This window comes from Adiantum capillus-veneris, chromosome 3 (assembly GCF_014529385.1).
Source record: "Adiantum capillus-veneris isolate H3 chromosome 3, ASM1452938v2, whole genome shotgun sequence".
Taxonomy (NCBI): Eukaryota; Viridiplantae; Streptophyta; class Polypodiopsida; order Polypodiales; family Pteridaceae; genus Adiantum; species Adiantum capillus-veneris.
Genome location: NC_140933.1, coordinates 128,923,545 through 128,937,044, shown reverse-complemented (window position 1 = coordinate 128,937,044; position 13,500 = coordinate 128,923,545). Strand labels below are relative to the sequence as shown.

General features: G+C 41.2%; 1 protein-coding gene and 1 pseudogene across 1 annotated transcript; both read right to left on the bottom strand.

Annotated features, from left to right (window-relative positions):
• Positions 1–4,328: 4,328 nt before the first annotated feature.
• Positions 4,329–7,663, bottom strand: LOC147461701 (uncharacterized). The gene has a single exon (XM_086509169.1). The coding sequence runs from the start codon at positions 6,955–6,957 to the stop codon at positions 6,493–6,495; it is 465 nt and encodes a 154-aa protein (XP_086365295.1). The 5' UTR covers positions 6,958–7,663; the 3' UTR covers positions 4,329–6,492.
• LOC147461700 (uncharacterized) lies at positions 7,408–8,254 on the bottom strand (annotated as a pseudogene).
• Between the last annotated feature and the right edge of the window lie 5,246 nt (positions 8,255–13,500).

Here is a 13,500-nt window from a genome sequence, read left to right as displayed (position 1 = left end):
TAACATCATTACATAGTGTACCCCCGAGAAGAAAATGCACGCGGCATGGGCCAAAGGCAAGTGGGCAACGTAACACAGAGGGAAGGCAATCATATAATTTCACTCTCCCAAGACCTCCACCACTCCTCTAAATATCACCCCCTAGCCCCTAGTTTCCTTTTTCCCTTATGCATGTTTTGGTCCCATAGGTCACATATGACCTTTTGAGGATGATAAATATGTGTGTGTGTGTGTGTGTGACTTAGAGACCGTGTGAAGAGCCTCTTACTTACACATAGTTGAAGACTTTGATCTACACCAAATATGAAGAGCTTGAGCACAACGAGTCGCCCTGTTGTGGGGAGCAAAAGTTGTTTCATGCTCGAGCCTAGCTGAGAGCCTTTTGTTCGGCCGCCATTGCTAGGAAGCTTAAGATTTCACATTTTATTTTTAAGAAGGGCACCCAAAGGGTGCTCTAAGGCCACCCTGAGGGGCCACTCCCACTTAAGATGAGATTAAGAGAGCCCCACAAGGGTGTTACCAGCAAGGCTACACTCAACACAAAGATTTTAAGGATGCACTTGACACAAAGCCTTCGATGTGCAATTGAAGCTTTGTGTCAAGTGCATCCTTAAAATCTTTGTGTTGAGTAATTGAAGCTTACGGTTTTGATTTCTTGAAATTATGTAATTGCTTAAAATTTCATGTATATAATTTTTTTATAAATCAAAGTACATCGCAATGTGTATGTACATTGATTCTCTAGTTTCACATCCGAATTGCAACAAGCTACAATAAACTCCACAAAACTAAAGCAATTTTTTTTCTTTTTCACACAAAATCAGGGACATATACATTTGTTACCTATCATTTTCTATTTTGCAACATACAGTACATTATGACACCATATATTCTAGACACCCACCACTTTGACTTTGAGCATGGCTCACCCATTCCTGACCGTGTGAATCCTATCTAATGTGTGCATAGAGGATAGATGAGGATCCAGTCTATGATGTGGATTATGATTAGTCAAATGTGAAGTCTTCAAAGCATTAGAAGTAGACATAGGCTCAGCAAGCCACAACACGAGCACAACCTGCAACCCAAGGCAATACACCTGCTCCAATAGTAGCTATGGTAGGGGAACCCACCCAAGGGGTGGGAACTTCTATTGATGTTGATTTGTTAGCCTCTATGGACCCAAAAGAGGTGGTTGGATTGCTTAGGACTGTGAAGCCACCAAACTTTCATGGTGAGCAAAGGACCGCCGTAACAAAGGTATAGTGGTTACTTTTCTAAGTGAATGTGGAGATATCCATTTACATTGTTCTATGCATGCATTCAAAGAAATACACATGATTCTTGCACTTGAAGGTAAGGGCTACAAGTGGTGGAGGACGTACAAACCACATAACCACACTAAATATAGCTTATTTTTTAGAAAACGTTTTGAAAAGAGTTTCTACCACCAAATGAAAAGGATCGAAATTGGTCAGATTGGGATTCGTGTTTGATTTGACAACATTACATATTGAACCAATACATTTCTCATTATCACTGTGTCATCTTGAAATTGGATAGATTGGATGAGGTCCAACAAGTTTGTGGTTTTATTAGAGGTTTTGATCCAAAGCTTAAAAATCAAGTTAAGACACAAGATCCCATGACTTTCGAGGATGTCATAGTTCAAGCCCACATTCATGATGATCTCAATAATGATAAGCCATGCATACCATCGTTGCGTAAAGCCCATCGCACCATGCATAATAAGGGCGATTACACACATGCATCACGTCATGTAAATAACAAGAGAAAGTTTCAACCAGTCAATACAAGTGAGTAGTTTAAAAAATCTAAGAGACCTTGAGGATCCCTCATCAAGATTTTGAAAGAGCCAAGAAACCAAACCTTTGTTTCAACTATTTATCTAGAAATCATGCATAATTTATTGTCCAGGGAAAAGCATAAGGTACAGGAAACGAAAAAGCAATGCACATGGTGCAACTACTTTCTCTAGACTCACATTACCTATCTTTGATACCAATGAAAGAGCACGGGTAAACATTGATAACACTCCTCCCATCCAACCTCCTCGTTATAGGTAAGTGGGGGACCTCGTGCTATCTATCTAGGACTACCCGTGTCCTCACATTGGATGGAGGAGTGCCAAGGCTATCTTGGCCTAGTCCTCTCACACATTCTCACACCTAGAGTAGTATTCAAGGGTATCCTTAGTGTGATTAATTCATGCTTCTTAACCTATATGTATACACATTAATGGTACAAATAAGAGCTATATGTAACACAAAAAAAGTAGGTTTTTTTGGCTAGTTAAAAGATCATTGCGAAGATCCTTACTTCTTGCTTCTATTCAAGAAGGCCATTTCTGCGGAGATATTCTCTCCATGGGCCTCAAGACATCCTAGCAACTAGTAATGGGAGAGGCTATAGATGCTAATATGCATAGATGTCAGCTTGGCTTTAGTTGAATGCCTTGGTTGTGTACAGATTGCCAATCGTTCAACACTCCTTCAAGGCACCATCTAGAATGGGAGAGGAAGATGGTTTTTTACGTGAATTGCATTATACATTATGTGGTACATTAGTATTTGTATAATATGTCAAATATGGTGGCATTATATGTTGACCCCCTTATTCGGTAGTATAATATGGTGACACATCACGTGTAATTAAGTGGAAATTTTTTGTCATATATTTTGAGATCTTGATAAAAAATCTTTAATCAAATTTGTGATTTCCTCTGTAAGTCAAATTGTGCCTATGCTAGCCGAGGGAACATGATAACCTTCTCTACCCTTCTTCTTGCATGTGCACACACACACACAAACACACATACATCCCTCTCTATCACTCTTCCCAATAGTTGAGACGGACAACACACTTGCTAATCATTTACACCACTCTTTGTCTCCCCTTCTCTCACTACTCTAGTACAAGAAAATAAACATGCTAGAAAGAGACATTTCAAGTAAAGTCCATAGCCAAGCACCCAGAGATAGCAAAAGAGAGAAGAAGAGGAATCCAAGTGTCTTACCCACGCTTGTGTCCCATGGAGTTTGTGTTTACAAAATTTTAGGAAAAGTTACTTCCACTTTTCCAAGGTCAATGTTTACAAGATGTATCTCCAATATGACTTCACAAAGCCAGCTAGATCAAGGCAAGGTACCTTGTGAATATGAGAGCTCAATGACTGCCAAATCCCACACTATTTATCGAGCAAACATTAGACATCATTACTATGGGAAATTAAAAGACAATCAAGTTTTACCAAAACTTAAATTAGAAGCAATCCAGCTACCTTTTTCTATCATAAACACGGATTTGATGTAGCCTGATATAAAAAATTCAAGCTTGCATCCATTTTTCAATTATTTTGTATAAACCAAAAAGAATTTGGAACGTGAAGTAAAGTAGAATCACTCAGTACTACTTAAAAAACTAGTACAAGACAAAGTTCCAACCCTAGATCTTAATCCGACCATCCAAAACTAGAGTCAGGTCGAACTATTTCAGTATTTTAGCTTGTGAAGACCATAACCAGCTCTCAGCAAGGATAAACACAGTAATGCCATAGCAATTATTGTTGCACTATGGTAATTTTTATGTAATCACAACAGTAAGCTTTACCCGGGGCGGTCACCTATCAAAAGCTTTCTATATCACGTGCGTTCAAGAGGTTATTAATAATACCTCAACATACATACTATATTTACACTACATGCTTATTTAAAAAAACCCCACCCCCCTCTGTACCCCCCTCTGTATGTATACATTTTGATACATTTTGATCTTTTAATAATCCTCTCCGATTAACTCACGTGATAGCATACACATTTTAAAAAGTGACCGCCCCGAGAAGCTTTAGTACAGACTTGATGCCAAAATCCTTTATGTATTATCAGAGTGAGACATTCTAGACTTGACAGCACATCATCAATAGATGATTGATAGAATTCCATAACTCCTTATTATGAGACCCTGTAGTAGTAAATAGCAAGGGCTAATTTGAAAAATCACCCTTATACTATGCATGATCAACAGATTGAACCTTGCAATAAATAATCCAAGATGCCCTATTGTTCGATACAATAAATAATGATTTGCTAAAGTCATTCAGAAATCATAGAGTTAGTTCATCCTAAACTACAAAGCAACGGTTTTCTTAATCAAATTGACATTGAAGTAGTGTTTGCTATCAGCCTTTATACAAGTCTTGTCAGATCCAAGATTATAGTGAAAAGCCAAAACCAATCAATATAGAGGTAGTGTATACAAAGGTCATATTATACCAACAGATCGACTGTATCCTATCGTTCAACCCACTATATCCTACAAGAGTTCCCTCTCTATTATCTAAATCAATTAGTCAAGATATGGAATAAAGAAACAAAAGCAAAGGTTCATATTTCCTCATAAACTACAGGTCACAAAGAGCATCAAGGGCCATCAACCTCAGGGGCCATCACCAAGTGAAACATTCCATGCCAGTAATCAATCATGACCAAACCAAATCACCCCAAGGAAGTAAATGATCCAAGCGGACCGCAACTGTAGCGATATAAAATTAATTTCAAAAAGTATGAAATTTTACCTATAAATCCAAAAGGATCTATGGGAAGGAGCCATCATTGCTCAATCAATCCAAAACATCAAACCCAAGATCACAATAAGTGCATAACGAAAAGAAAACTGAGATTTATGCCCTTATTGAAAATAATCATCAAGTGGATAGTGGAAGAATCATGTTTTAAGTTTCATCCCAATGACCGCGAGTGAGATTAGTCTGAAAAATATGAACAAAGTATTTAGGCCTGCCAAGCCCATTAATCTCAGAACCAATCATGCCATGCTTTCCAAGGAAGCTAACCTGACCCTAGGTGATTTAAAATCAACAGAGGTGAAACAAAACAGTCATGCATGCTCAGTTATCAAATGTGCTAAACAAATCAATCAATATAGATTCGGGTCTTTTTCTGAGTACAGAGAAGGTCCTTAGTAAATTCTTCTTGTACCAAAGAGTAAAACAATATCACATTGATATATTAACTTCAAACCAAGCAGTAAATTCAAAGTGCTAACTTTCTTGAACCAGAAATCAAAATCATAAGAAAAGAACCTGCACGGCAGCAGGGTATCACCACCAACACCATGTTTGCATAGGTTGAACCATACCAACATCATGATGAAAGCCACTCAACTCTAATGAACACGTGCTGCTGAGGTATCCAAGGACAACAAAGCCTTTCTTCCCCTTGCATCAGCTGTAGCACCTGCCCCTGTGTACTCTATGTAATGACTGCATGCCTCAGACATTACCCAAAAAAGCAATTTTTATGGTGCCTTTCCATCAAAATGGATCTCCTATATCCAATCACCTTGACTGGCAACACACCAGGGTGCAAAGCAATTTGACCGCATCATCATTACCCAAACCCCAGTTTGAGCATTTATGCTCATCACTTGCAAGTCGAAAAGAGGGAAAAAATTGATTGAAGTTCAACATCATCTCACAATCAGAAAATTGTCGGCAAACACAAACTATTCCTTCCAGAAAACAACAACTGCTCGGAGCATCAAACCAACCTAAAAGAACTCACTGTACAAGGCATGTACAATATGCACATAGGGTCATCGGTCCATAGATGGACCACCTGGATCAAAAGGATACAACTCAACATAATTTGTTGTCGATACATTCTAGGAAACTATAACGCAAACGAAAAGCCCATCAGACACTTCTTGTGCTAGAGCCTCCTTAGCCAGCCTATCTTCACAAAATCCTGCAATTAGTGCATTCCAGGACCCTATATCCTTATAGGCCAGCTTGTCTTGTTGTGCCTTTGAAAATGTCTCGCTAGCATCCTCTTGTACTTCAAGAACCACACCGATATTACTCATATAGACATAACTAGCAACAGAATTTGCATCCAACTTTACCGTATGCTCAAAAGCCAGCTTTCCAAGCTTCACATTTCTCCATTTTGGCAAGCACTCATTAGAGCAAACCACATTGGGCGACAATTAGGAATTGCTCCCTTCTCCATCAAAGACATCCTGCTCGTTTCAAACTGACCAGCATGACTGAGAATTTCAACAAGGCATGCATGACACTCCAGTGTGGGGATGGTGTCATAACTTGTGGCCATAGCCTCAAAGTACATGAGGGCCTCATCCACCAAATGAAGGTATTTACATGCCTCGAGGACAGTCGTATATGTAAGCTCACTTGGTTCTTCACCTTCATCTCTCATTTTCTGGAACAGACTCGACACAGTTTCATGCGTCCCAGCTTGGTTATATTCCAGCGGCTCCAAAACATTTTCAATGACTCCGAAAACATTAGTAGCAGACACTTTTGTTGAATCATCAACGCCTCTCAAAGCCTCAAGGGGCCGACTTATGTCAGTAGAAGGAAGAGTAGAAACTAGAGGAGTCTGAGGAGGTGAAGCTCCCCAGTAGTTTGTTCAGGGGTGATTTCATTGTAATCACTCATATTAAAATTTGTTGATGACTCATTCTTTTTTGTACCTGAGTCTCATTCATTTGCGGTATTGCCACTGAACTTTTGCGCTTCTGCTCTACCCCACTAAGATTCAAAGAGGCGTCACCTTGCTTCTTTGCTTGCTCATGATAAAATTCAGTTGTTTTATTGGTGTCTACTACTTCCATCTCCTCTATTTCCAAGTCATGTAGCAAGGAAACATCATCTAGCCTACGCTTCTCAAAAATTGGAGCCTGATTAACCCTCTGGCCCACATCTGAAACAACCTTGGATGATGAGTCTATAGCTGCTTCATTTCCAGTTTGACCTCCAAGAAAAAAGGATGTGCAAGACTCAGGTTGCATGTTATTTAAACCCTGAGCTTCATCATTTGGGCTAGAAGTACTTCCTCGAGTGATATGGGATTTATCTTGCACTACTAAGCTTAATTTTTGTTGACTATTTTCTATCATTCCAGCTGGAATTTTGGGGCAAATATGTTCTTCCCAAAGCAAACAAGCTTCATACTAATGCCTCCAGCCTGAACAGCTGCGACCATATTCTCTCTCACCTCTTCTAAGCATGCTTCTTGTAAAGCAGAGACTATTGTCTCTCCTCTGTCCACTGCTTCAAGCACCTCTTCTTTTTGCTTTTTTGAGTGTTCCAGGCATATCCAGTGCTCTCAAGAGTCCAAGACACTTTCTGCAGCCTGTCTTACTTGCCCTTGTTCCATCTCAGAACCCCCACTCATTACGCGTCCGCTTCAAGAGTTGACCAAATAAGCAGCACAATCAAAACCTGGAGTAAAAAACTTGCCCATAATAAACTGATCCTGCCGGCCATTCACATCAATATGCCCTGCTACAACAACCTCGCAGGTGGGAATATTGCTATCAACAGGCATTCCACAAGCCAAGCTCATACTAGCGTCCTCCTTTCCATAAAATTGACGCTATGTTCAAAGGGCAGGATATGACTTCCTCATATCTCATATGGACAGACTCTTCTCCATGAGCAAATTGGACATCTTCTTGGTGTATCATGCCAGAACCACTCTCCAAATCGCTGGCATCTGACTCAAACATGCTCCAAATCTCCATGGCCCTCGCCAAGCCTTTGCGACTAGCTGCACCACCAAAGGACTCCAAAGCGTGATTTCCTATATTGGCATTATGAGCTCCATATGGGTGTTTTGTTTTGTTCTTATGTCTCTCGTATACAAAGAAAGAGGGGTCAAATATCATAGATTCATCGCAAGAAGACGACTCATCAACAAATGCTCTAACCACCGGAATACAATCTATAGACTCGTCACTAGAAAACAAGCTTTCACTATAATCATCTGATTCAAAATCACTACAATAACCACTTTCAGACAACTCATCACCATCATGCATCCTGCATGGAGCATCATCAACCATCTGCAAATTCCTCTTTGCATGCAAATATGATAGACGATGTGCATTATCATCATAGACATCCTCAAATTGGTTCTGCAACATTTTCTAGAACTCATCTTGCAATGACTCAAAAGCAATTTCAACAAACCTTTTTACTAAATCTCGAGGCTCTCGAAACCTCCAATAACGCATCAGCAATGAAACCTTCAATGCGGGCCAGCTATGCCGCCAATCCTTGGGGAGCATATGCAGAAAAACAAATGCATCATGGGACAAACCCTGAGGCGCATAATTTGCTTTTGCCATATCATCTTGAATTTTCAATCTCGTCATCTGTTGCTCAGCTTGCATTATCCACAACCTTATACATTCCTCATTTGTTCCACAAAAATATACACTATTTTTTTTAGCACCTTCAAACCCACATAACACTTCAACAACGCATGCTTCATCAACCTCCAGCTATATTGAACGTCATCAGGCAATTCTATGTCAAACTTCCCGAGCATGTTTAATATAGCTGGAGGTTGATGAAGCATGCGTTGTTGAAGTGTTATATGGGTCCGAAACTGCCAAAAAAAAGTGTATATTTTTGTGGAACAAATGAGGAATGTATAAGGCTGTGGATAATGCAAGTTGAGCAGCAGATGATGAGATTGGAAATTCAAGATGATATGGCAAAAGCAAATTACGCATCTTAGGGTTTTTCCCATGATGCATTTGTTTTTCTACATATGCTCCTCGAAGATTGGTGGCATATCTGGTCAAGGTTTCATTGCTGATGCGTTGGAGGTTGCCAAAAGCCCTAAGATTCAGTAGAAAGTTCTGCTAAAATTGCTTTCGAGTCATTGCAAGATAAGTTTTGAAAAATGTTGCAGAGCCAATTTGAGGATGTTTATGTATGATAATGCACATCGTCTATCATATTTGCATGCAGAGAGGGATTTGCAAATGGTTGATGATGATCCATGTAGGATGCATGATGGTGATGAGCTGTCTGATCAACTGGTTTTGCTTCTTGAGGCTTTGTGGATGCCTCGACTGTTTCTTGTTGGGTGGTCGTAGAAGGTGTGGCCTCTGTTTTTGTTGCTTTGGGTTGCTCAAAACTGGCTGCTGCCTGCTGTTCAGGCTCCTTTTCTATGGCTTCCTCGCCCTCATTGGTTCTAACTGTTGGTGAAGGGTGAGAGCTTGGCATTGGGTGGTCTGCCTGTTCCGTAGTGGGTGAGGTTGTCTTCGGAGACATCTCCTCCTGATAGTGCTGTGTCTCGCTTTGTGCAATAGCCTTCGCTTGTCTTTGTTGCTCTACTGCATCTTCTCTTGCTTTCCTCTCAACTTCTTGAGCTTCTTTTAACTTGAGGGCTTCCGGCTCTGCGTACATGTGTTCAAGGAAGTTTGTGGGGTCCTCTGCTTCCTTCCTTGCAAGGTTCTTGGTTCTGGGTCCCCTTATCTCTTTTGGAACCCACCTTTCCAGGTCCTCACCTGTAGCTTGGCGGCTTCTTTCGTAAGTTTATTTTTCTCTTTCAAACCTTGCCTTCTTTTGCTGAGGTTCCTCTTGGTGTGCAACTACAACTTTCTTCTTCAGCTCTTCTATTCTGGCTAGCCTTTCCTTGTTGTCTGAGCTCTCACTGCTATGAGCTTCATGAGAGCTTTCTGCCGATTCTTCATCTAACTTATAAACTCTCTTTGATGAACACGTAGTTCTTGGAGAAGGCTGTGCAGACACAATCCATGTGTTCTGATCTGGGGCTAGCAGCAAGTTGTTGGCCATGCCAATAACATGGTATGCTATTCTTATCAGTACTTCAGGCGCGCCCAGATAGGTGATTTTACCTTCTTTCTTGGTGCCCTTCAGAGTTGTTAGCACATATTGCGCATGATCAATCGACTGTCTGGTTGTCGACTTCAACACTTGGGTGAAGGTTGTAATGAAATTGGCCTATTTAATTTGAGAGTAGCGAAAATTAATGAGAGTACTTTTGAGAAATGACTTTGTGAGCATAGCGGGTGAACATAATTGAAGATAGCAACATAATCATAGCAATTAGTTAACTTGGCATGAACAATACTTTTGCAAGAGAGAGAATTTAGAGAACATTACAACAATTAAGGACCGGTTTTATGTGGAGCTGGTCCCCCCTCCAATAGGCATTGTTATTATGATTTCTCCCATTAAGAGAGACTTGTTACAATACAATCTTTGTGTTCCTTGTGACCTAGGTGATACAATGAAGATGGAAAGCTTCATGCATCACAAACATAACATAAACTTGAAGAAAGCTTTAACTATCCCAAGCCTCAGTCCCAAGACCTCAAACACCTTCGAAGGTGGAGAGAGCTAGCAGGGAATGAGGGTAGGGAAGAGGAAGAAGAAACATTTCATAGGAGAAAGAATTAGTTCCTCACTTATCATACCTCTTGTTGCTAGCACACATACTAGCATAGTAATGAAGAAGAAGGAGATGGAAAGCTTAAGCATTGAAGCATGGCTCTTGGTTGGATTTGCACTCCATATCCAAGAGTGTTGGTGTAGGCTCTCAACCTCTACTTGCTTGGAGAAGGAGAGGGAGCTCTTACACTTTGCATAGCACACAATGAGAGTGTTTGTGAGTGTGTGTGGGTGAGTATACCCCTTAAGCAACCCCCTAGCTTGCTTGGGTCGACCCCCCCTTGTAGCTCATGCTTGAAGCTCATTGGACCCCTCCAGGCCTAGCCAATCACAAGCAGGAGGCATTACAAGCAGCAAGGGTAGCCTTGAGACAAGTGTCCCCCTTTCCCCTTTGAGAGAGAGGGCTAGATAAATGCTAAATCATTTAATTAAATCTCCTAAATTATTATTGGACCCCTTGGGTGGCCAACCAATAGGCTTCAGGCACACCATGAGGGCAACATGAGGAGGAACTTGACAAGTGTCCCTTTTGCTTTATTTGTACCATGCATGCCTTGTGTTTTCTCTCTCATCCCCCCTCATGTAGGGCTCGCCCCCTCCTTTTAGGGATTGAATATTTGACTTTTTGACACCTCAAGCCCCTCATGCATAGGCCCAGTTCCCACCACAAGCTTTGCTCATAAGCACTTTAAGCTTGGGCTGGGTTCTCACCTCAAGTGCAACCTTAGCATCTCAAGCATGTCAAGCACCTGAAGCATCTCAATAATTAATCACCTCAAGAATCTCAAGCACCTCAATCATCAAGCACCTCAAGCACCTTAGTCATCAAGCATGACAAGCAGGACAAGCACCTCGAGCTAGGTCGGGTTCCCGCGCCTCAAGCTCAGCCCTAGCTTACCTAAGGTCAAAGGCCTTTTACACACATTATTGGAGGTCTTCAATGAAGCTAACCCTAAGGTCTTATGCTCCATTTGTTAGCCTTGATCTTTGATAGACCATCTCTCATTTGGGCCCCTTTACCATTGGCCCCGTGTTGAGATAGATCTATAAGCACATGTTTATATCTTAACACTTGTTCCCGTTTATTCTCCCACATTAAGTGATCAATTTAATATGAGAAAATCATTTGGGTTGGTTAGATATTAGATATTAGATTTTATGACATTACCTCTCTTTTGAAATCATAGTCGTCCTCGACTATGCGGTAGAAGAGATAAAGCCTTAGTCATTAGTCAATTTTACTTAGTGGGTAGAGGATCCCTTTTTACCCTACGACATTTTTCCAAGATGGATGACTAATCCATTTGGTGCTTGGGAGACATAGCTGCCGCAAACATGTCTGCTCTTTAGTCCATTTCATTCTCCGAAAGTAGAGTGACAAATTCTACTTGGTGTTTGAGAGACGTCGTCATCACAAACATGATTCTAAGCATGCATAGTAGTTAATTTGTGCACAATTAAAAAGAGGACTAGTCTTATAAGACAAAAAAATGAGTCATTTCAAAGAAATTTGTACATTTGCTTACTCTAATGTAGCATTGTAAGCATTGACAAGGTTCATACTATCCTTAAGCTGTATTCCTTGCATCCATCTAGCATCTTCAAAAGGATAATTTTTGAACTTAATAAGATACCGTCGGATAATCTTACCATGTCGTAGTACCTTGTCTTCATGCCGAAGAACAGCTTCGGGTTGTAGCACCTCTTCTTGGTCTTCAACTTCGGGAGGGTCTTCAATAATTGGTTCAGGTGGTGGCTCTCCTTTGTAGGGCTTAAGTAGGCCTACATGAAAGGCATTGTGTATGAGCCAATGGTTGGGCAACTTGAGTTGATAAGCCGTCTCATTGATGGGCTTCAAGATTTGGAAAGGACCATAGTATCTTTTTGCTAGTTTAGCATAATACTTTTGATGGCCCGTACGATTTTTGCCTGTCGTTTGCCTTAATCGAGCCTTAGGAAACTTGAGTAAGTCCCAATCATTTTCTTTGAACATTAAGGCTCTTCTGTGCTTATTAGCAGCAGCATATTTTTGCCTTTGTTGAGAGATGGATATAGCCTCCTTAATCTTTTGAAAAGATTCTTGTAGGTCACGGCTATACTCATCGGCGGAGAAGATCTTCCCATGTACTTTGAGTAGCAAGGGACTTTTAGGTCTTCCCTCAATGATCTCAAAAGGTGCTTTTCCCGTAGAAGTATGTACAGTATTATTGTAGGCATACTCTACAAGAGGTAAGTACTTTTCCCATTGTGAGCGTTGATCTACTTCGGTAACATAAGTCTTGAGTAGATCGAGTATCGTAAGATTGGCTATCTCACTTTGGCCATCTGTTTGTGGGTGTGTTAACCCTCATGGCACACGGACACCCATCACCTACGACGGACGTGTATTATGTATTCGATAGAGTCAGGTACCGGGCTTGTCGGACCAATAGGGAAAGGTAGAGTGATCGCCGATGAGAGGCGCACTTTAACTTGGACATTCAAGGGATTAGTTGGTTAAGCATGGGCGCCCAAGTGTGAATGGGGTGAGCTCCTATAAAAGCCAACTAAACCTAATTTTTACTCATTCTCTCATTTGTGCAATTGAAGAGTGCTCTTGCTCCATCTCCATCTTCTTCTTCTTCACCTCCTTGTGTGTGTGTGTGTGAGAGAGAGAGAGAGGGAGAGTGTGTGTGTGTGAGAGAGAGAGAGAGAGGGAGAGTGTGTGTGCGATCGAGCATTACGAAGGCACGACGGCGGCGAAGCGGTTGAGCGCGGCACGACTGCAGCTTCTTCTTCATCGCGGCGAGGAATCCACCACGAAGGCGAGCGTAGAGCGGTGAGTGACACACCCTTTGTTTTCTTGAGCTTGCTAGTTTAGGCTTGTTGTGTGCTTGGAGCCGTTTGTGGCTCGCATACGGTGTATTGGCAAGTCCCTTGCTTCGACAGTGCGGCAAGGAGCGCACATTTTTGGCGCCGCTGCCGGGGATATGCCCTACACTAAGCTCGGTTAGCACTTTACGCTTCCTTGTGGTGCAATTTCTATCATAGGAAAGGCAGGGAAGGAGTGTGTGGAGATTTCTGTTTTTTGCGTTTTCTGCAATTGCTGTCAAGTTTCAATTTCTGCTATTGTCTGCGTTTTTCAATTTCCGCAATTTCTGCATTTTCAAGTTCGGCGTTTTCAATTTCTGCGTTTTTTCTGCATTTTCTGCAATTTCTGTATTTTTTTCAATTTCTGCGTTTTTCTGCAT

Excerpts from the sequence above, each read along its gene's own strand:
- LOC147461701 (XM_086509169.1), bottom strand. The coding sequence starts at position 6,957 with ATGATAGAAAATAGTCAACAAAAATTAAGCTTAGTAGTGCAAGATAAA.